Here is a 25,343-nt window from a genome sequence, read left to right on the forward strand (position 1 = left end):
ATGCAGTACTATGTGTATACAAATTAGTATTGTTGTAAATTGAGAAATGGAAATCTATCTATTATTATTTTTTCAATTAGTATTTTTGCTACAACTAGTTAATAAAACGTTACGATGAAGTGAAAACCCTTGAAGTAAACAGGACGTTTACCCATCTTTCATGCATGAACTTTCTCTTTGTTTTTATTATGCACTTTCCACTTATCCACGTTACTTCTATTTACTTGATGGTACTTTCGGTACTGAATTCAAGCACCTGATGTAACCCTGTTAACTAATTAAATTGAGTTAGATAATTAGTTATTTACAATTAAAACGAATTTAGGTTCAACGTGTGCCCAAAATAAGGGTGTTTTCCGATCGTGGTATTACTGTACACTGTCTAATAGATGTCTATCTTGATCCGTACACATTAATACGAGGATGCTTCGCATTTTCCTATCTCCTTCTACGATAATTGTTTTTAATAGTTGAACACCGGTTAAACAGCTCGAGTAGCCTACAGCATCATAATGTTGAAGACAGGCCGCCTTTCTTTTTAAAATACTACTTTGATAGATTTAATATACGTTTATACAAATGTATTGATTTGCGATGAACGGAACATTCCAATCTCTCAGTCTCAGTATAATTATTTGGTTCAACACAAGTAGGTAAATTTAGGGGTCCTTTAGGGGTTTACACATAAACGTTATTACTGTGAGTGTAATAAATATCACAACAATCAATAACCCAGCCAAAACCGCAATTACAACATTTATACTGATCGAGTTTGAAGTATACCATCTATAAATGAAAAATGAAAGTGTGAACGAAACTTTAATAGAGCTGCAGCTGATGGGTATCGAAAGAACTGTAAGGAAACAAAACAGTCAGCTTCAGCTCATTGTAATTACTATTGAGACTTGGGGTAAGTAGTCTATGAAGGATGTATGTACTTAAAGCTAGCCATCTGTTAAATCGATACTGTTACTGTAGTCTCAGAATGTTTCCATACCGATAGATTGTGTATACATTAAATGTTACTGTTGGGGAAATCTGTGTACCAAACTGGTTCCATGGTCTATGTATGTGTATATTCTTTTAGTCAAGATCATGTGCATTTAAACAATTATTAATAAAGGATTTTTTTAAATAAGGTCTTTCAATGATTTGTTTAATGAAAGAATAAAGAAATCGAAGGCAATCTTCTACCATCGTTTTAATATTTAAAAATTCAATATAACCAACAGTATGCGACTGAGCTATTGGTTGAATAGAACTAATAAAATAAGCAACGAAAGAATGGTAATGTTAAATAATATTAAATACATGGAATAGGGCAAGAAGCAATATTAACAACTTGGAAAATATTTTATAATTTATACACATTTTATTATACAGTATTATTATTAGCACCTACGTGAGGTAGGCAGTTTTACGGAGTAAACCAACGTTGACGCACACGCACGGAAGTAACACATCCGTGCGTCAACTCTGTTAAAGAAATACAAAGTTGACGTACGCGCAAAACGCGTCACCTTTGCACAATGCAAAGAAGCATGCAAATAGGTTGAGCTAAAGTTATGAAAGAGAATATGCATGTTTCGTAAAACGCAACTGCATTGGCAAGAATAGATTAAGAAAAAAAATATCCTGATATGCATTTAAAAAATATAATTTCTACTAGGACCTACTATGCTATACTATTAAAAACATAAAAACAATACTAAGATGTTTACAATAAATTCATGCTTTGTTATTTATATCAAATAATAAGCTGGTATCGTATTTTCAGCCTTTGGCTTACCAGTCAATACATAATTAATAGCACACTCTATGGTTTGATATTATACAGATATTGACTGCTTAGAGGTTAAATATAAGATTTGACATTCCCGAGGGGATGTCAAATCTTATATTTAACCGATATAAAAGGCAATATCTGTTATATTATATAGCCAAGAACAAGTCTGCTGGGTTGGGTGAAGCTAGGCTAGGCCTCCTATCCTATAGTATTTGTATTGTATTTAAACAAGCCTGCCTAGACACCTTACCTTGCGAAGAATAATATACAGATAATTACTAATTAATGATTCCTTGGCAATAAAATATTCACTTAGGCCTAGGTCGTTTAAATTAACAGAAGAATTTCCATCAATAAGCCTATTAAAAATAATAATATTATAATCAGGTAGGCCGAATAAACAATTCGTCTTCTTCTCGATCTTCGAGGAGCCGAATCACCGGATGTTCAGCGCGTACTAGTTACTAGGTTACTACTGTGAGTATTGACCAATCACAAATGGTGTTTCATCACATTTAGGGTGGACTTATAACAAATGAGGGCGGTATGTATGCATAGTTTAAATAGTTTAGATGATTAATTTCTTCAAGCAACTTTCGTGGCGCAGCGGTTGAAGCGTTGTCTTGCGATGAAGTGACAATTCCACCCGAGTTCAAGATCGAGTTGATGACTTTTGTTTATTTATCGGCAACGCGAGTGTTGGCACACGAAAATTACACAGTCAATATCATCGTACTCGAGAATCTATATGTTTAATGACAGGGGACGCGAAAATTACACAGTCAATATCATCGTTCTCGAGGATATATACGATTTACATAGGCTATGTAATATATTTGTTTAGTAGCACTCTCTATATTTTGGGCCTCCTGATATTAATGTTTGGAGGTCTGCTTGCATATCAATTTTAATTTAAATCACGTGAAATACAGATCACTCGTATTAAATAGCAACACTTGTTATTAAAAGGTACAATAAGTAAAATAATGCAATACTATACATTTGTATGTAGAGGCATATTATACATCATCAAATTATTAATGTAATTTCAACACTTACGATGATTAAGAGCTCCCTTAGTTTTTTTAGTTCACCCTGCATATTAATATTCTACAAATTAATTTAATATCATTAATACAATTGTTATTAATTATTAATACTGCACATGTTTTGTTAAATTGTAATGCATCAATTACTTGTGTAATTCAGAAAATTTGCAAGTTTCAAGTGAAAGTAAAAGGATATTAATATTGATTAGTGTACCCTGCTTATTAATATTCTACAACTTAATTTAATATCATTTAATACATTTTGCTAAAAATTTTATACTGCAAATATTTGATTTAACCTTAACTACATCAATTTGATTTGTTAGTTAAAGTTGAAGTAAAAAGAAACTGCCATTTCGGCCTAAAAGTTTACGAATATTTATCTGATTTCAACAATACTCTTAATGCATTAAAAGTAATCTAGTAAGTGTATACAAATTAGTATATTGGTAGGAAATTGAGAAATGGAAATCAGAATCAATATTCTTTAATTAGTATTTTCACTTCAACAATAATGTTATGTTGTAAATAAATTCCAATGAAACAAAACCCCAATTTATATACATTAACTTTCTCCTATGTTATGTTATCCTTTGCTCTCTCCTCTCCTTTGCTTAAAAAACAATCATTTACAATACAGTACATTAAAAAATAATCTTGCTCTATAAATTTACTGTTTACAGTCTCTTTATTGCAACGAAACCCACCCTTCACCCAATAAACCACATCCCCTTCCAATATACAATGCTATCATCACCATGTCTATAATAGATTGTTTCCAACAATTCACCATTTCTTAATCTCTGTCTACACTATCAAACTTTATGTGACAATAACATGCCCAAATATGGACCTGATGATGTCATATCACTACTAAATTTAGGCATGTCACACTTATTTTGTCAAATTAGTTTAAAAGTGTAGATAGAGCTTAAGTTATTTAGTAATCATTAACTAATATCTTATGTCCGTGTACTTATAAGTATTTTTATTTCCTCTTTGTAAGACAACAAATAAAATACCACCAACAATCAATAAGACAGCCACAACCGCAATTACAACACATACCACAATCAATGTTGTCTTACTACCTCCACTGTCAGCTGGGGTTCCAGTTGGGCTGGGTCCAGTTGGGCTGGGTCCAGTTGGGCTGGGTCCAGTTGGGCCGGGCCCAGTCGGGATATGTTCAGTTGGGCTGCGTCCAGTTGGTATGGGTGCAGGAGGTGCTTCACACTCTGTTTCTGAAATGACAATAAATAGTATAGTAATACCTTTTATTATAAACTTTTTTAAAGAATTCATCTGTTTTTGATAAATACAGTATAGTGTAATTCTTACTTTTATTACATTTAATAACATAAATTTAAATTGTTCATTTTGTTTATAATTTCAGAAAAAAAGATTGCATTTTTATTGTCTCTACAAAAGTACATAAACCCATTTGACTGTATTTGAGGTCTTTTAGCACAATAACATACTAATAACATATGTTTCTCTGGTTACAACTACAGTATGAAAAAAGGTCACTAATATTCACTTAGTAGGCCTACAGTACTATTCATGTGACAATTCAGAAGACACATCAGTTATAGGAAATATTACACCCAACGGATACTCTCTCAAACATGCTCCCCGTGCTGGTACTAAAAGAGGTGGTGGAGTTGCACTTCTTTACAAGGAAAGCATAGCGGTTAAATGTTATGACACGGGATTATTACCAAAATCATTTGAACTGCTAAATGTGGAAATAGTCAGCAATGCATCCTCAGTTTTCCTCGTAGCAGTATATCGTCCTCAAAGCAAATCAACGGGTTGCAGTCTAAATGTTTTCACTGAAGAATTCTCAACTTTGGTTGATCACTATGTATTGAAGCCGGCTCCCATACTATTCGTTGGAGACTTTAACATCCATGTGGATATGCCAAATGATGCAGATGCAATTCATTTTCGGAATCTACTTGTAGCAAGCAGTCTTCAACAGCATGTGTCTACACCTACACACCAACATGGTCATACATTAGACTTGCTGATCACTCGTTCATCTGATCCTCCTGTTTTCTCAAACCTTAATGTCATTGATGGTATATCAGATCACTATGCAATCACATGTAATCTCCTTATCAAGAAGCCACCCGTAATCACTAAATCCATCGAAACTCGTCATTGGAATGCTATAAATTTTGAGACATTATGTAAAGATATCACAGAGTCTGATCTCGGAACTTCGCTCTCAAATCTTGATTTATCAAGTAAAGTACGACTATATGTCACCACTTTGAGTGAACTTCTTGACAAACACGCACCACCGAAAAAGAGAACAGTTAAGGTCCGACCAAACACTAGTTGGTATAACAGTGACATCTATGCTGAGAAAAGAACAAAGCGTAAGCTTGAAAAGAAATGGAGAATCTCTCATCTGGAAATAGATCGTCAAGCTTACATTGCACAGAAGAGGAATGTAAATTCCATGGTAAGAAAGGCAAAGGCCAACTACTACATTGGCTTGTGTGAAGAACATGCAGCAGATCAGAAAGGACTTTTTAAAATTGTTAACCAACTCCTTCATCATCGCCAGGTATCACCTCTCCCAGATAGTCTTTCTGACTTAGATCTTGCGAACAGGTTCTGTCAGTTTTTCACAGACAAGATCAAGATCATCAGAGACGACTTCAAGATTGATGACATGTCATTTAATGAGCCTGTGACAGCAGTTCATCAGCATCTCACAACATTTACACCAGCATCTCAAGATGAGATCCGCAACATTCTGATGAAATCACCAACAAAATCATGCAGGTTAGATCCAGTTCCTACTTCTATACTGAAGAAGTGTATAGACGCAGTTGTTCCAATAATAACGGAAATCATTAACCATTCTCTTAATACCGGCATAGTGCCAGATGAACTGAAAATTGCTCACGTTCGTCCTTTAATAAAAAAGCAAAACTTGGATCATAACACGCTGAAAAATTACCGCCCGGTGTCGAATCTTTCTTTTCTTGGAAAGACTCTGGAGCGTGTAGTGACATCACGCATTACTCCATATCTTCAAAAGCATAATTTAAATGAGAATTACCAGTCGGCATATCGTGCATGTCATAGCACGGAGAGTTCCCTTTTAAAGGTACAGAATGATTTGTTACAAGGAATGAATGATGGGAAAATAACGCTATTGGTGTTGTTGGATTTGTCAGCAGCGTTTGATACAGTTGATCACCAAAGACTGATAACCCGTCTGAGAAATCGCATTGGCATAAATGGTGTTGCTCTTAACTGGTTCCAGTCATATCTTACAGGAAGACGTCAGCTAGTCTGTATCAATGATGCATTCTCAGATGAAGCTTGCCTGGAATATGGTGTACCACAGGGGTCAGTAATTGGGCCTGGCCAGTTTTCCATTTATACGCTTCCCCTTGGTGACATTATTCGCAAACACAGTCTACATTTCCATTTCTATGCAGATGATACACAGATTTATGTGTCAGTAAATCCAGTGCAAAGGGATGTTGCTGCAGCAATCAGTAAGATGGAAGCCTGTATAGAAGATGTTCGCAATTGGATGACAACAAATTACCTAAAGTTGAATGATGGAAAGACAGAGTTTATTATCGTCGGGTCTAAATGTAACATCTCCAAAATCAACATCACACAATCAGAATCGGAAACTCTAACATCGCTCCCTCATCGGTGGTCCGGAATCTGGGAATCATGCTGGATAGTAATCTCACTATGGAAGCACAAATAACAACTGTATCCAAAGCAGCATGCATATCGATTAGGAACCTTGGTCGTATTCGCGGTAATCTTAACAAGAAAACAGCTGAATTGATTGTACACTCATTTGTCACTTCTAAAATTGACATTGGTAATGCCTTGTTGTTTGGCATACCAAAATCTCAAATACAACGTTTGCAGCGCTTTCAAAATATGGCAGCTAGAATTGTAACTTATACAAAATCAAACGCTCACATAACTCCTGTCCTGATGGATTTGCATTGGTTGCCTGTTCAACAACGTATTAAGTACAAACTTGCGTTGTTTGTATTCAAGATCCTAAATGACAGTGCTCCTGCTTATTTATCTGACCTTGTGGATCGTTACGAATCATCCCGCAGAGGCCTACGATCATTGTCACAAAACCTTCTTCAAGAGCGTAGAGCGAAAAATCAGTGGGGTCAGAGATCTTTTTACGTTGCGGCCGCAAGTGTATGGAACAGCTTACCAGCAACAGTTAAATGCTCAACTAGTCTAAACAGTTTCAAGACCAACCTAAAGACGTCGCTATTCGCTGATGTTCTCGCACGTTGTTAATGCACAAAGCGCCATGAGCGCCACATGGGTGGAGGATACCGGCGCTATATAAGTTTTCATTTATTATTATTACAATTGAGTCATGGTAGTTTACATTTTAATCCTATTATTATTAACAAAATGTTTTAAATATAGTACATTATTCAATGAATGAATGCATGCATTCAATTTTAATTAAATTTAAGTTACTGTTGTAGGACCCCACAAAATAAAGTTATTGTTGTAGCTTGTATTGCCTTTCCTTTCCGATTTTTTTTTTAGTGTTGTAAAATATGTATTATACTGTCAGTGTCATCAACATTATAATTAAGACAAAGTTAAATGTCCAAAGTATGCAATAAACTTACTAGTTCCATAACCACCACCTGAAACAGCCTGTGCAAAAGGTTGCATTTTGACATTAAACATGCTGACTCCAATAGGACTAAGACCAAGATTGAATTCCACTTTATCACAACCAATGTAACTTCCAATCTCAGCAGACGGTTGGTAGTCCTTCGTTTTCTCATTAAACATTTGTCCTGATATTTAAAAAAAAGTGACCAAATGATATACAGTAAGACATTACAAAATTGTAATGTTACGGACTGACTTAAATAAGTCTAGAATCAGTTTTTCTTTAAAATCAAGCATTCAAAAAGGGCTTCTCTGATGAACAGTTTTGTTTAGATAAAATTAAAATTGCATGCAATGCATGAATGATTTTTCCCGCAATGCATAATTATTAATTCTTTTTTTTAATGAAGAATTCATGTCATTGTCATTAATAAAAATCAAAATAAAATACAAATTTTGATTTGACCGATCAACCCTACTGTATGTTTCAATTAATACATGCACTTGGGCAACACAATTTTTGTTTACATAGCCTGAATAATTTCAGAACAATGTGTAATTTACAACTTTACTTTAAAAGCGTTTTATTATTAAATAATAAAATGCTATACCTGATCGTTTTATATTTGTAGGAAAATGATTGTCAACAACATACTGGAGTGTGACCGTATCTAGTTTATATTTGCCACCATCTTTAATAAAATCCAGAATAAACTTCCAGAGAAGTCTTGAATCACTCGGAGATAAGTAGAAGCGAAGTAGGAGTTTAGCAGACTGAGCATCACAAGTAGACTCATCAAACATTGCATAACTTGCCAAATCAACATCAACGGTGCTGTTCTATGGCAAGAGAAACAAACAAAATAAATTAAATAAACGATCCTACTACACTACACTCAATAAAGAGGTGGATCCATAGAATGCTACGAGTGTGCTCCTTTTTTAAATCTAAAATAAAATTATAAACAACTTCTTTATATACTGTGTCTATTTTTGTAAGACTAACATTACAAAATTTAACTGGCTCCACCCTTAGGAAGATAGTGCAATTTAATAATCTCCAGATACTAGGAGTGTTTAGTATTAGATGGTTCGATTTAGTTATAATTTTGGATTGAAGTTGATTAGGGATTAATGCTACATTTAGAGCCTAGGATTATGTGGTACCAATTGTTATAGTTTTGAGGCTTCTGATGTTTAAGTAACACTAAATAAAAACAAATATTCAACATTACTTTACAAAAAACACATAATATGTCTTCCTATATTTATGCACTTGTCAATTGTATGACCCATTATACAACCCCGGGAGAGGTACGTCGTTTAAAATAATTACTGACGCAGGGGTGCGTCAAAAAACCTAGATGGTACGTCACATCAATGAACAAAGGTGTGTCAATGTCCGTCACTTTACTACCCACCATATCATAAACAACATGTTCACAGTGCGTCAAAATGGGTTCGTTATGGTCACCTAAAGTAAGTCAAATATTTGACGGATGGGTGGGTCATGGTATTCATAAGGTATGATACACCGAGAGAGAGAGAGAGTTGTATAGTGGGTCATACAATTGACAAGTGCATTTTATTAACTGTTTGCATCAATATTCAACTTTTATAGGTTTTTGGTTTCAGTTTCAACCTGTCAGCGAATGTAGAACGACGATTAAACTAAATGGTTAAAATTATCACTACAGTTTAATATTTAATTTTCTAAAGAAAAGCAGATAATAACAAAAGAAAATTAAATATTTACATTATTTACCATTACAAAAGAACCTATTAAACACTGTATAATGCATTTATTTTATACATCACTATTGAAAAGCGTTTATTCTGTAAATGAATGAAACTAATGGATAACTAGACATGAAACTCGTCACTTTGACGAGTTAGTTATCCGCACGACAAACGCCACGTGCACGTCATACGTTGGAATATTGGACACAGAAAAAAGATTATGGCATTATGACCTGAAGAAGAATATGATTATGTTATTATTGCTGAATTCTGTTATTTTGTGTCATATAGTATACACAGTATAATCTGTATACATCACATACAGTGTAGAATAGGTGAAATTACGGGACCCACTATTTATTCCCATTTTTAACATGTTGACGGTTTCAAAATGAAACCCGAAGGTAGCAATTTTGGAAGGAAATTATCTCAGCAACAACATATTAGCATGTATAAGAAATTTGAATACGTGAAATATTGATGCGCGCTCTTTTAAATGTAATGAATTATAATGCAAAAGATGAAAATACGACTTTTTTTATTTAACTGGCCATATGATGACGTCACAACATCCGATTGGCAAAATGTTCACATGATTTCGTATCTACAATTCAATAGCTTCCAGAAAACGTTTTAATCGTGATTATCACATTTCATTCTTACAAGCTATAACAGATTAAAATTTACTGTAAAGATGAAATTTATGCAACATGTAATTTAAATTTTTAGGCATGATGACGTCATAAAAATTAAAATATTTTTAACTCATGCGAAAGACAGTTGATTGACCTAGACAATATCAAAATCGGGGTGAAAATGGAAAACGGATAAGTGTAGATGCGCTCTATTAAATGTGATGAGCTATGACGAAAGATACAAAAATCCTAAATTTTGTATTCGCGTGGCCATACAGTGACGTCACAATGTCCGGTTAGCCATATTAATGCATGATCCGATATTTACAACTCATCAACTTCCAGAATATGCAATAAAAATAACTTTTACCGTTTAGTTTAGAAACTACGACTGTTTAAAAAAAGGTATAATTTTGACAAATTTTGACAAATTTTTGAACTTTTTCATCAAAAACGCACATAAATTATCCAATTCGACGTGCCCGTATGACGTAATTTTAAGTCGAAAATGTTTAGAAATTGGTAAAATTACTAGAAAAGGGTGGAAAAACATAAATCACGCAAAAAAAATTGTTCTTAACGCTACGTGTGCACCGCACGCGTAAAAAAATGCGCACGCGTGGGAATTTTTGACATGCTCAAAATGACATGAAACGCGTAGAAAGTTGATTAAAAATTGATTTTTCTCATTTTGAAATTTTAAACGCGCATGCGCGCGTAACTTCGTGTGAAACATGCCATTTTTTCCCCACAGTTAGTTAGCGCAAGATATAAATTAAACTTTTGTTAAGTTTCAATTTAAATTGTTATATGGTTTTCGATCTATATTAAATACGCGAAATTCGTAAAAACGCAACTCTGTCGTCATTCACAATAGGAGGTGCACAATTTCACGTGAATGCCCACATGTTGACAAAGTTATAAAATGTTATGTTTACACGTTTTTGAGTTACGCGAGACACAAAATTGACAGAAAGAAAGAATAATACAGAAAAAAAAAAAGATGATTTCATACAGTTACAAGGAGTTATCCGCTGAATGCGGATAACTAATTAAAGGTGCATGCTATTCGAGGTACCTTGACGTTGAGTGAAGGAGAAATTACTGAAGCCTACTAAGGTTGTAAAAATAATTGTAATTGTAAAATTGTGAAACTTTAGGGCTGCGAATTAAATGAAATGAGCCATAGGAAGAGTACAGATACTTACTGTTCCATTATTATAAGTTACAGGTATTGTAAATCTTGCTCCAAAAGTCATCTTCATACAGTCTTTAAACGTCCAGTTGCCTGATTTAGGTGGGGTGTCTGGATTCACACAACTTCCAAGTACTACAACTGATGCTACAATAATAATAATCAAATATTAGAATCAAAATCAGATGCAACAAAAATAGCATAAAATTAAGTACATTACGACGACCATACTCTCTGAAAGAAAATAGGCCTAATAATTACACAGACCATTGAGGTAATAGTTATATCTCCATGCACAAACCAGTCATTCAAAAGAGGGCGAAATGACCATTTACCTCATAGATAGCCCCTCCTCGCTTCAGTGCTGCCCAGTAAAAGGCCTAGCCTATATAGCCTAGGGCTAGGCCTTTACTACAAAATAACCTACTACTGTACACTAGATTATAACCTACATACCAAATGTTAAGAAAATACAAAAGTATTTATTTTCCATTATGACATATAAATGCAACAACAGGGGCCGGGAAAGAGAAAGCGCCGAACGATTTAATCATCAATAATAAAGGAAAACAAAACACCACCGATGCTTATGAAACGCTAATAGTGTATTATTTATTAAATCTGAAACTTAAGCACGGAATGGGATGGGCTAATGACTATTCTCTTTAGGGTGATGTGTGTTTGGGTAGAGTGCGATGGTCCCTTGTTTTTTGGTTTTTTTTTTCTTGTTTTTAAAAGCAGAAAATAGTTTTATTTTAGCTGACCAGAACTGAACTAGCGAAACTATTTTTCTTCAATGGAAACACGCCACCGATGAACCAATTCTCTCCACTTTCCAAGGGGCCGTATTAATTTAGGCATGCAGATAGAAGGAAATCAATTATGAAGGAAATGTTATTTCCTTTATAATGTGTTGCTAGTATCTCAAGTTCAACATACGACTGTCGTCAGTTTTAAGGCACCTACGAAACGAACCGTTATATAATTATGTTTATTTTTTTCTAACTGGTTGAGGATCTGTTAAATAATGAGTGCCGCGCTCCGAAAAGGACAATAACAATCATATGGTTTGGTAGGCTAGTCCCATGCACATCCTCCAAACCCATTCATCCAATTATCCGGACGGCCCCATCCTATATCATTTAATTGACTCTTTAACTGTTGGGACATTCTGTTTCTTTTCATTGTTTTTAACAAACAATGATTTACACGGCCAACTGGTGTTAAAATCAGTTCCGGGATTAAATTTCCCGGAAATGTTAATACACGCGCGCCAAGATGTATCTCGTGATACGAATAGATGCTTAGATAAGAGCAATCTTATCTATGGAACGCCAAAAAGAACAAACTGTCATGACGATCACATAACCCAAGGAGTTAATTATCATATAGCTAACTATTATAATGTTTTAAAGAGAGAAATCGGATGAAAATTAATATATTAAATAGGCCTATCACCTTCAATAGTAAAGCACTTATTTTGCGCTGCAGCAAAATAATGGTTGTTTCCTATCAATAATTTGTTTTTTATTGCAGAGCAACATCGGGTAAATAGTGTTATATCGATTGTGATATTGTGATACTTCTGAATGTTAATTAAAGTATTCGCAAATTGAACTTGTTACTACAGTATAACAAAAACAATTTTCATTTCAATGTGAATAATAAAAATTCATATTTTTATCTTATTCTTATCTTATTTAACAGAATGTGACCTTTTGTTAATGTACAATTTTTAATTAACTGTTTTCTTCTCTTGTTTTTATTCTCATATGTATAAACTATACAGTCTAAATAAAATGCTATCAGTAACTAACTAATATCTCTTGTTATCTTCCTTTATATTCGTTTTCTATTATAATTTTTAATTCTTGCAAACGTTTGATAAAAGTTATGTTTATTTCTACAGTATCATGTCACATTTGCTTTATAATTTTTACAATGATGATCCAAATAAGAAATTGAATATGTATGGCTGTATTATCTCTGATGTTAAAATAAACAATCTCAAAATTATTGCTTTCAAAAATAGACGCAATCTTAAGGAACATTGAAAAATAGAATTATAAAAATATTAAATTACAAATTGTTAATTCGAATAATTACCATGGTGTTATTTTTAGTTCAAATGGCTTATCGAACAAATCAATACAACACAATCAACAAAAAGCAATCTTATCTTTACTACCAATTAATACATGGAACCATATTTTTGATTTGAAAATACTTCCTATTTTAACATACGGAAGTAAAATCTGGGGAATGTCAGACAGTACTAAACACTTCCGAGTTAGGTAGATTACCACTTTTTTTGGATTGTTTGGTTACAGTTGTAAGATTTTGGATACATATTCATGATAGATTTATTTTTAAGTACAATGAGTTTTAACTTTTCAAGTTTAATCGTAATGAGAATTGTTGGGTACAACAGGTCAAGCAGTTATTTTTTCTACTGGTTTTGGTTATATCTGGTTACAACAATTTGTTCATAGTAAAAGTTTATTTTTGAAACAATTTAAGTTACGCTTATGTGATACTGAAAAACTAAAATGCATTCAACAATGTTTACATCATATGTTAATGTTCTTTTCTCTTATAAAAAAGAAATATCTTTAAGTTACCATTCGACCAATATTATTAATTTTAAACAAAGAAAATTATTAACCAAATTACGTTTAGGGATTTTAGAGCTTGAAATCGAAAAGGGGAGATGGGAATGCTTAGAAAGACACATAAGAGAACGTGTAAATTATATATAAAAATAATATTGTTGGGGATGAATTTCATTTTATTTTATAATGATTTAAGAAACAAATTTATTCCAAGATTTAGTCGTGTCTATCCTTCTATTAACAAACTATGTTTATTACTTATAATTTCGGAAATACGTCTACTTTGCTTTTGAAAGAAAGAAGAAGATATGGTGATACTTTCCCCGTCATTATCTGGGTTGCAGGGCTTGTTGATACATGAGGAATATGCGTCTAATCATGTTACCATATACAATTTTAAAAAATCTGTATGCATGTTATTTCGTCCAAAACGACGCAAACTTAATGGTGATCCTGAAGTATTTGTATGTAATAATCAATTTTTGACAAAGTGAAGTACCTTGGACACATTATTAATAATGACCTAAGAGTACATAATGCGGCAAATAGATCTCTGAGTATAAGAGCAAATTCCAGACCAACATCACTATGATAATATGCTAAGCACTCATATATCAGCAAAATGAACACTATAACTATGCATTTAATATGGGTGTAATAGTACAAATGATCTTGAAATTCAATTTGGTCGCTGAAATGGTCGAAAAAAAATAACTGTTTTGGCACAGAAATAATGATAATTGTTTAAATACTGGAAGTAGCTTTGCGACAGAAAGCTAGGAAATTGTGAACATAAGCTCTGTAAGCTCTCTCTCTCTTTTTTATGTAGGCCCTACTTAGCATTAATTACAATTACTTCAGATCAGGGAAACCGTCTGATAATTGTAGTAATGTGATGATGATGATGATGATGATGATGATGATGATGATGATATAATGATGATGATGTATATCTACAACTCATTGTCCTCCATAAATAAAAAAAAAACTAAGTCATAATTCATTCTGAAGAACTATAATAGATTTAAAATTGACAAATTCATTCTTATAATAGCTTTAAAAATACTATTACATTAAACACAACGCCAGTGGATAAACCAATCACAGGCGACAATTTTTATTACAACTTGCTCGTAATGATCTTATATGCAACGTACGTCCTTGCGTTGCGTCCTATAAAAAATCGATACGATATTTAGTCATCTTTTAACGAACCAAAAAAACTGCACACGGTACTGCAAAATCATTTGATATTGCGCTGCTGTGACTACCATTTGTCATCGTTTTAAAGAATATATTTAAAAAATGTTTAATTTTATCTGTTTAGTTTTCTTAAAGCTCACAATTAGCATTATCAAAGGAGAAAATATTGGTAAGAAACCAGCCTTTTTTAACAAATATATTTATTACCTGAAAGTGTTTATTTACATAAATATTCATGATGGTTTTTTTGTTTTGTTTTTATGTGGAACAGTTCTTTGAATAAAGATATAAATAACAGAACAATACAAATCAATTATTGATGTTATAGAAAAAAATAATGTTTTTGCTCCTTGTTCCATTGAAAATAACTTTAATAATCTAATTTCCACTTGTTTTTTTTTTACAGAATGCTCATATTCCCAATACAACTTATCCATGTACAGTGTAAATCATTTAACTGACTTGTCAACACAAACATGGATGGATCTTAAAGACATCTGCAAGGCATCTGGTGGCTACCTTGTGTGTATCAATACACCTGATGAGTTTGAGTTTGTACTAAATATTCTTAATAAACCAAAATGTAGCAGCAACACAAGGTACGGAATTGGATTTTTGCGTCAACCTGGTCTGATCCGTGACGTTGACTCCAGCTGGAAATGTGAGGGAGATCGTACCACTCTGAACACCCAGGTGACACCATGGAAATCTGGTCATCCGAATAAGCCTAATTATGAGTATGCTGCGACGACACTAATGTCGGAATTAGCCTTTCTGAAAGATGTAGATCCCCATATTCGATTTACCCGCTATAACGATGGATACATCTGTGAATATGGTATTTTGATTTTTCTTGATATTTATTTCATTAAATTATCTCTTAATAAATACAGATTGTTGTAGATAATACCTTTACTTGATTGTTAAATTCGACTTAGGCCTATACTGATATTATTTAAAACATAAAGGTTTTATTCAATCGTGAAGTCGACAATGTGTATGTTGCATTGTGTGGTCGAGTTAGCTTCATCACATCTCATAAAGAGTTGAAATTAATGCTATCCCTTTGCAGTACGATTCATTATTGTCATTTATATTGGTATATCTATTTTTGTAAGATCCAGTAATTTTTCAAGCTTTGAAGTTACCTGTTAGTGTTGGGAAGACTAATTCTCCTATACGATGTGCTCTGCAGTGCTTCAGAAAGAACAATTGTAAGGGATTTTACGCAGAAGTAGTAGGTTGTCAGCTCATTTATGAACTGAACAGTGAAATTACTGGTTTTAAGAAGACTACTTATCGCCTTTAAATATACTGACATTTTTGCCCAGTTTCTTTTGGATATTTGGTAGTGTCTTATTTGTATTACATGTGTTGCCTGTATCACGTAAGGTTGGTTAATGCTTAGTATGATGATGATACTTGGAGATAAGTTTAAAACACATGTGATGTTGTATTCCAAATTAATATAATTCTTATGATACTGGGGAAATCTACAGTACCGAGAATTGGGTTAAATTACAGAATATGCTTCTTTATTGTGATTCTTATTGGGATGATTCGTGTCACAGAATACTGTGCTGTAGTTTGCAGAGTATGGGCAAACCAAGTAATACAGTTATCGATGTTGATGTTTCTTCTTTCTTTTCTCAAATACCGTCACAAATGTGATCTTCTTTTCAGGTCAACCTTTTTAGGAATACGTTTTTTCAATCCTCAGTATTATTTCATAGAATCTGTACATTTTGGAACGGTCTTTTCTCATATTTAAAGACCTTGATCTTCTTCGTCAACACTACTTTCCTAAATTCTCCTTTCACCTCTCTTTTTAATTTTCATTGTAATTATTATGTTATTACTATTAGATGTTTATCTACATTGATATTTCTTTAAATTTAAATTTAAAATTCATATCATATTTTAGTCGTGCTTAACTAATTATTTGTTTCTTTCTTTCTTTATTTCAATTTACAACAAAAACATAAACAAATAATCATTACAAAACAAAAGAATGGAAAGAGGAATCGCTGAAGCACAGCTTATAAGTAGAAACCCTCTGTTACAAATCATTATATAATAATATATAAATAGAAATATGAAAAATAAGGCACATGACATTGTTATTTATTTATACTGGATAACCTCTGCAGTCAAAGACTGGTCTCCCAGAGGGTTCAGTTATGATCAGTGGCTGTGCTATAATACAACACACATTTACACGTTTATTATATATTTTGAATATAACATTATTTAGTACATTAATATCAATCGAAAACAATTAAAATAGTATTCACTCACTGAACTTGCTATAATCAGAACTATACTACAACATTTTTCAAACCATTTGTATTAATTAAATGTAAACAAAATGTATATATTTTATGTTGAGTAAATGAGATTTATTAACTTTGATAATGTAGGCCTATACTAATGAAATACAGAATTCTCATGCGGAGAGTGTTTTTGTTTGTTTCTTCAACGTACTGATCATGTTTACCACAAATATGACAGTATATATGATATAATGAAGGTTTTTTTAGACAATTACTGTAATTAATTGTCTTATCCGTAAAAAAAATACGACTAGTTTAGTTACTCGTAAAGTTTTGCAAAATTTGCCGCACCAGTGACTCCCCACATTTTGGGTGTCGTGAGATTCTATTTGACTGAATGCATTTAATTATAGTGTTCATTTTTTAAATACAACATGACAACCGTGATCAGCTTTCATTTAATTACAGGTGTCGACTTCGCTCCTCTAATAATGATCCCACCCGACTTTTCGTTCCACGATCTAATCGGAAAGCTGGTGAAAATGCGTTTTCTGTCGCCGCTCCGCGCTGATCTGGAACGCGCTACCTGTTCATTTGATAGGAGCGAATTCGGCACCCCTCTTTAAACGTCAACTTAAACCTTTTCTTTTTAATTAATTACTTAGTATTGTTAGGCGCTCTGTTCTTTGTAGGGCGCCATATAAAAACCTGTATAGAATAGAATAGAATGTTATATTATTTTATATATAAATATGATGTCATTTTACAATTCATTGGAAAAAAGAATGACATGCTATTATATTTTGAATAAATGTTATCACTTGTTTTTCTGTTGCTATTGAAATAAAATAAAACAAATGGTCGTGACAAACGGATGCACAATAAATGGTAAAACGTGCAGAAGGAACGAATGCAGTTACATGGATCGGTCAGGTCAGGTCAGGTCAGGTCATTTTAATAATATTAAACAAAACGCAAAAATGTATTGATGTATTCTTATATTTAAAATAAATTATTTTTAAATGCGAGTATCAACAATATTAATCGATAATTAACATAATATAACAAAACGAATATAAATGCATTACAATGTTGGCATACTTCTTGGTGATTCGCCAAATACGTATCCGGATATTCACCCCCTGGACATTTACCCCCCGGACAACTACCCCCCGGACAACCACCACCTGGACCACTACCCCCTTAGGACAACTACCCTTTTAGGACAACTACCCCCCGGACAAATACCCCCCGGACAACTACCCCTTTAGGACAACAACCCCCTTAGGACAACTACCCCCTGGACAACTACCCCCCGGACAATTACCCCCTAGGAACAATTACCCCCCGGACAATTACCCCCCGGACAATTACCACCCAGAAAACTATCCCTTTAGAACACCCTAACCACCCAGACCATTCAACAACCTGACTCTGCAACTATTAATTAATAACTATATTTTAATTCGTTACTTTGACGAATTACTATTCATTATTGTAAACAAAAGTAAAAGATTGAACATAAATATAGCCTGGTGGTATAAACTGAAGATTGTCACACATGATCATAGGATAGTCGAACGTATTATATAGTACTCCATGTATTTACTGTAAAGACTGGGTTCGCTAATAATAATAATAATTTTTGCGTCAGGACAATGCTTCGATAACCACTGGTCTTAAAAGAATTAATTTTTGTCTCAAATTTGTCATATATGTATTTTTGTACACTTGAAGAATAATATCACTTTTGATATTTGACCTCAATGTTCACTCACCGAATAAACGTCGATCTTTAAATAAATTCCCCTCAAATAAACGGTGACCATGTCACTCCCATGAAACATCATATGGAATAATCGGCGTCTATTTCCATTAGATTATACCCCCTCCCATTGAATAAACAACTTTCTTCCAATAAATGTCCACCTAAAAACCACCTAAACAATAAACAGCCCAGGCCGTTTTTTTCAATAAATACGGTACTTTAAATCTAGCACATCTAGGGTCTAGCGTGCTGTTAAACAGAATAATCGGTTAAAAACGGGTGTTTCAAAACTAGAGACCCGAGACCAGAGACCAGAGACCCGAGACCCAATACGAAAAGGGAGACCTAAATATACGAAAAGGGAGACCCACGTACGAAAAGGGAGACCCCACTATACGAAAAGGGAGACCCCACTATACGAAAAGGGAGACCCTAATATACGAAAAGGGAGACCTAAATATACGAAAAGGGAGACCAAATATGCGAAAATAGAGACCCAAATATACGAAATGGGAGACCTAAATATACGAAAAGGGAGACCCACTATAAGAAAAGGGAGACCCCACTATACGAAAAGAGAGACCACACTATACGAAAAGGGAGACCCTAATATACGAAAAGGGAGACCCAAATATAGGTCTCCCTTTTCGTATTGGGTCTCGTGTCAGGTCTCTGGTCTCGGGTCTCTAGTTTCGAAACACCCGTTAAAAACAGATGATTTCATTTTTACAGAAACCGGTCCTATATATTTGTCTACTTTTGGATTGGGGGGAGGGGTAGTTGACCGGGGGGTAGTTGACCGGGGGTAGTTGACCGAGGGGTAGTTGACCGGAGGGTAGTTGACCGGGGGGTAGTTATCCTAAGGGGGTAGTTGTCCTAAGGGGGTGGTTGTCCAGGGGGTAGTTGTCCGGGGGGTTGTTATCCTAAGGGGGTAGTTGTCCTAAGGGGGTAGTTGTCCGGGGGGTAGTTGTCCGGGGGGTAGTTGTCCTAAGGGGGTAGTTGTCCGGGTGGTAAACATCCGGGGGGTAACTGTCTAGGGGGTAGGTGTCCTAGAACCCGCCAAATATATTGTTATATCGTGCTGGAAACCTGATAATTAAATGGATTATTTTTCTTTCGGTTGAGACGAATGGTAAAAATAATACCCATGATAATTGGTGTAATAGTTACCACAGCCACTACAATGATGGTGTTTATTCCTATTTGGTCAATACCGCTAGGTTCACTTTCGCATACTTGCACTGTAAATCCATAAAAAAACACACAATTACGGTATATTCAAATAATAACAATTACAGAACTCTATATTAATCTGGTATCAACATTACCGTATTACACAAAAGATGTAAATGCCAGACTATTTAACTTTGATAATGGAATTCAGATATTCAGTAGTATTTTACTTCCAAGTATTATTAGTAATTTCAATTTGATTATCTAAATAATAACGATGCGTAATTACTTACCTTTACCGTAATCTAGATCAGATGTATATTGAACATAGGGTTAAAGTTTAAAATTGTTAAGAGTAAGAATCTTGTCAGAAACTTGAAACGTTAAACTGTAGCCTAATAATAGCCAACGTCTATATTTGTGAAGTCACTGCTTGTTAAAACAGAGGTCGAATCTACAATTTTGATCAAAATATCAGAAATTCATATAATATATATTAAATGTATATAGGCGTACACTATACATAGAGAATAAACTTGCCCCTTTAAGGTGAGATACAAACCATTTAAAATAATCAATAGTAGGTCCTAGCCCCTACTTAATAATAATGGTCACATTATTATCTTAGTAGGCCTCAATAAGATAGAGGCTTCAACAGCAGCGTGGCGCTGCGAGCAGGGTACCAAGCATCAAGCATCAAGATCGAAGAGGACCAGTTACCGGAATCTAGGCTCTCAAGTTATGAATGGAGATAAGAAGATAAGAACATTGATACTTATATATGAATGTGTTGATTATAATTTTGATACTTATGAATGTGTTGATTATAATTTAACATTTGGGAAGTTGACCATATAATTTAAATTGATAATTCTAATAATTGGTGTGACATGTGTGACATACAATACTCTTGCTTGGAATTATAATCATTGAAAAGTGTGGATCTGTTAAAATATATTGTTGATATGTTATCTGTGATCAATTGTTTATATAGTACCTTATAGTTTAGTTTATGAATGATCGTTGTTCGTATATTCTCGATTTAAACTCGTTATATCATCTGTGTATATTAATATGGCGAAAGCTGAGAAACCCGATACTGAGACCACAGGAATTAATAGTATGATTGCTGCGCTTACTGATGTGTTGAAAGGTGTGGGTGTTCAAAAAGTTCCTCCTCCTATTAAGTTGGCTAAATTTAGGGGTCGTCCAAAATCCCCTGGGGATGTCACGTTGCGGGAATGGCTCGAAGATTTTGAGACATATTGTACACATTATAATCTAGGTGGGGACGTAAAATATGATGCCCTAGTAAGTCACTTGGGGGGATCGGCTAAAGACGAAGTACATTACCAAATGTCCATATTGGGTAAAGGCAAACATGTTAAAAAGGCCATTCAAGTGTTACAGACTACCTTTTCTCCAGATGAATCCGTATCGGCTTTAAATACTTTGTTTTATTCTCGTAATCAGTTGGATTATGAAAGTGTGGCCGAATATAGTTTAGAGTTAATGAAAATTTATTCGCGATTATTGGAAGCTTCTTTCCCCAATGAACAGAATGCTCTCAAACATTTACAGGACTCCACACTCAAACAGAGATTGGTAGAAGGGGTACGGGATCCACTCGTTAGGCGTGAAATTAATTGGAACAATATGCAAAGGTAAAATGTGGTAATTTTGTTATGTTATTTTATTGCCCACGTCATATCATAGCGTCTTCTATAATAGGCTTACTTTTTTCAATATTTTGTAAAGATGTATTTTCCCCCTGAAAAAATAATTCTAAACAAAAATTTATGTTGAAAGTGCCATTTTAATGTAACATAGTAGTTATCTACTTTGATTAAAAATTGGATCGAAAAAAAAAATATTTATCGAAAAAAAACTGTAATTTAAAGCAAAAAATTGTCAAATTGGCTGCCAGCCAATTGGTTTTTGGTTAAATTTAACCATTTATTTTGTCATTTTATAAGTGAAAACATTGTTTATTCTACGGAAGTGATAAACCTTATTAAAACGACAAAATAACATATTCAAAGTCTGATTTAATTAATCTTCATTTTACATGTTTTTGGGGGACAATACATCTTTAATATTTCCTGATCTCCAAATTTCCGTTAAATAATATTTTGTACCCATGCATTACGAATACAATTATATTTATTTTCTTTGGACAAAAATATGACACGAATTTAGCAAAGTTTAATGCGTGCTGACACTGTAATACTTTCGGCTCTGAATTCGACTGAGCTCCATTATTTTTAAAACAAAATTAGAAGACTTGCCTTCTGTAGGATAATGACTGAAATCGTCTGAGTCTGCAATCGTTATGCTGTCTAGTTTGTACTGTAACCCATACATTGTGTAATCTAGTCGGATACCCCACGCCTTTAAATCCTTAAATGTCAATGTGAAAGATGCATACGTCCCTCGACACTTGGAGTAGGTGGTGTCAGATTCGGGGGGTACTTTGATTATATCTGTCTGTAAAGGTATTTTTCAATAAATTGTTGCTAACATGAATAAATCGGAAAGTGGTAAGTAGAAAAGTAACGTATCGTATAAAATAATAAATATAAAGTTGCAAAAACCATATCAGAGTAGATTCTTAGTCCTGAATATTCGACAGTTAGTACAATGTAAATAGTGTTTAGATCTTAAACATGTATTTTGTACCCACATTTTCCACACATTTAGCTTTTTAAACAAACACGTAGTTACATTAGCGTGTTTAACCTAAACGTGTTTATAGCTACATGTTATTTTCCAACACTCATTTTAGCAGTCAACATGTTTAGTAGGTACGTGTTTAGCGTTGCGTGCATACGATTTTACAGTAGCGGAGAAAAAGTTCCACACATGAGCTCCACACATGGAAAACCTAACCGTGTCTTTATATTGCTCCACATGTTTAACAATCAACTCGTCACTGATGTGTTAAGTTGGCCTACATGTTTCAAATGTGTTTAGAACCCAAAAATGTTTCATATCTAAACATGTTCAAGGCTAATTGTGTGGAAAAGTGGGTACAAATACTATTATTATTTACAGTGTACAGCTTTTATATAGCATTAATACAATTTCAATAGCATATAAACACCGAAAGGTTGACCCAGTACAAACACTGAATGTATAATTATACAAACAAATAAATGACAATTTTAATGCTTCCTTAATAGAATAAACCATGATTTTTTTTTATTGAGAAAGTCTTTCTATTTTATTGTGATATACCGTCGTAATACTAATACCTGTAATGATAAATGCCTACCCCATATACTTCTTCAGGTACAGTAATAGTGGCTGCCATTTTCATCTTCATGCACAGGTAACCGTTGCTGTCTTTTACTAACCATTCTGCAGGTGCCGTTCCCTCCACCATTGGCAGAAACGATAGGCCTACTGCTGTAGATATATATTTACATTCATTATTTGTTAATACTGATGCCAATCATTTTATGAAATCACTTCGAACCATATTTAATGCTAGAAATGTAGGTCTATCTCTAAAGATAGATACTGTATACATTTTTTTAATATATTGTTTGTTTAATCAGGGAAGAGTGAACTTTTGACCATTGGATGGAAATAAAAACTAAAGAAAAAAATAGTCAATCGGAAGCACGGTTTCAAATTTACTTAGTTTCTAGTTAAGGTAACGGTTTATTTTTTTATCTTTATATTTGAATCATTTGTCATCTTTGTTTCAGAAAAATTGAATAACTTTATTAAAATCACAAACTAGTATATTCAAGGTTTGAATTTATTCATCTTTATTAATTGTTGTCAAACACATCTTTAAGCATATACATTGTCGCCTTTAAATAATAATTTTTCTATGTATACCTAGATATCTATCTAAACCCAATTTTAATTAAAATAAATTTCAATTTAAAATTACTTTTATTTTCTTCATAGACGTATTTACAAAACCTGTAGTTAGTCTAACAATATTCCCTAGAATTAATGATGACTTGTTGGTGCGTGTAAAGTGTATGTGATCGAGTAATGGCTTAACTCAGGTTACAGTAGGGCTAAGTAACTGTACACAGCATTATTGAATGAGATTTGATAGGTCTATCACGCTACATTCTGTTTCTATCTGGGGTGTGGATCAAAATTATAAGTTATGGCTATACTTACCTATAAATACTACACATAACAGATGATGCTTTGTTGCGCTCTTCATTATGGTAGGGCTTCCAGTAATTCAACTAACTTACTTAGTTAGCTTCCTTATCAATCAAAAAATAGCCTATATTTCTTAAAATTATAACTTTTATGAATTCTACCAAAAATGAACTGTCGGCGAAATGCGGTTTGTTTACGAGCTCACTGTTGTTTCCGTGTAGTATGATCCGGAATGTATATTTACCCATGATTTTATAATCTTTGTAACCACTTTTACATCATGCGTGCGTAAATATAAATGACCTGGCGTGCTTGCATTGCATTTTACTAATAACTACTTTTGTATCTACTAAAAAATAAAGCAGACATGACATTTTAGCCGTAAAGTATTGTTTATACACTTAGGCTAGATGGTGTATAAAACCAAAAAAGACCGTCTTCACTCCTTCCATTATTGACAAAATTACAAGACCTAAAATTTCATTATATAGGTCTATTACGATTTAAATAAATAACTATTGTATTAGCCTACATTCAAAAGGTATATATCGCTTACAATATTATTTTCCTACTCTACTACTACTGTACTACTCTACTACTACTACTATAGTCCAGTCAATCTAGTGATATTTAGAGGTAAACCCACCACAAATTGCAATAGTAATGAAACATTGATTTTTTCATTCCAAATGTACTTTAGAATGACATATTAAAAGTCACCGAAAATTGAAGCATTGGAACACATTATTTTTACGTAATCTCAACAACTATATAGCGATTTTATTCCGTAAATATTTTTGGGGTAGGGGGTAACATTTATGCCCATAACTTGTGGTTTTAAAATCCAATCTCAATAATCTTGATATCAATGTGTAGAATATATATTTCTTTCTAATATGCAATTTAAAAAAACAAAATATAACACCTATTTATATAACTAGAGGTCAAAAGGTTATTGACCTTTTACAAAAACTCATTTTTTTCCATAAAAAAATGATTAACTGTAATATCGTATGCCATAATTGTGGATGCATTTAATCAAAATTGTGTTTTTTTTTTTACCTATCGATATATAAAATAGGAAACATGATGTTAACTAGGAGAATTTTAAAAGTAATGATGTACTAT

The 25,343-nt window shown here is 33.4% G+C and overlaps 1 protein-coding gene across 2 annotated transcripts; it reads right to left on the bottom strand.

The window, feature by feature from the left end:
• Positions 1-1,350: 1,350 nt before the first annotated feature.
• LOC140049408 (uncharacterized) lies at positions 1,351-11,667 on the bottom strand. 2 transcript variants are annotated; one of them, XR_011845248.1, is made up of 6 exons: positions 11,509-11,667; positions 11,066-11,199; positions 8,094-8,322; positions 7,494-7,667; positions 3,230-4,076; positions 1,351-3,134 (listed from the first exon to the last, which is right to left on the bottom strand). XR_011845248.1 is itself a non-coding variant. In XM_072094287.1 (5 exons), exons 1-5 carry the CDS (start codon positions 11,543-11,545, stop codon positions 3,790-3,792), a joined length of 861 nt encoding a protein of 286 aa, XP_071950388.1. In that variant the 5' UTR covers positions 11,546-11,667; the 3' UTR covers positions 1,351-3,789. The 2 variants fall into 2 exon arrangements, 1 of the variants encoding a protein (XP_071950388.1); XM_072094287.1 differs by having other exon boundaries at positions 1,351-4,076.
• Between the last annotated feature and the right edge of the window lie 13,676 nt (positions 11,668-25,343).

The sequence above is a fragment of the Antedon mediterranea genome, chromosome 5 (genome assembly GCF_964355755.1).
Source record: "Antedon mediterranea chromosome 5, ecAntMedi1.1, whole genome shotgun sequence".
In the NCBI taxonomy this organism is placed as follows: domain Eukaryota; kingdom Metazoa; phylum Echinodermata; class Crinoidea; order Comatulida; family Antedonidae; genus Antedon; species Antedon mediterranea.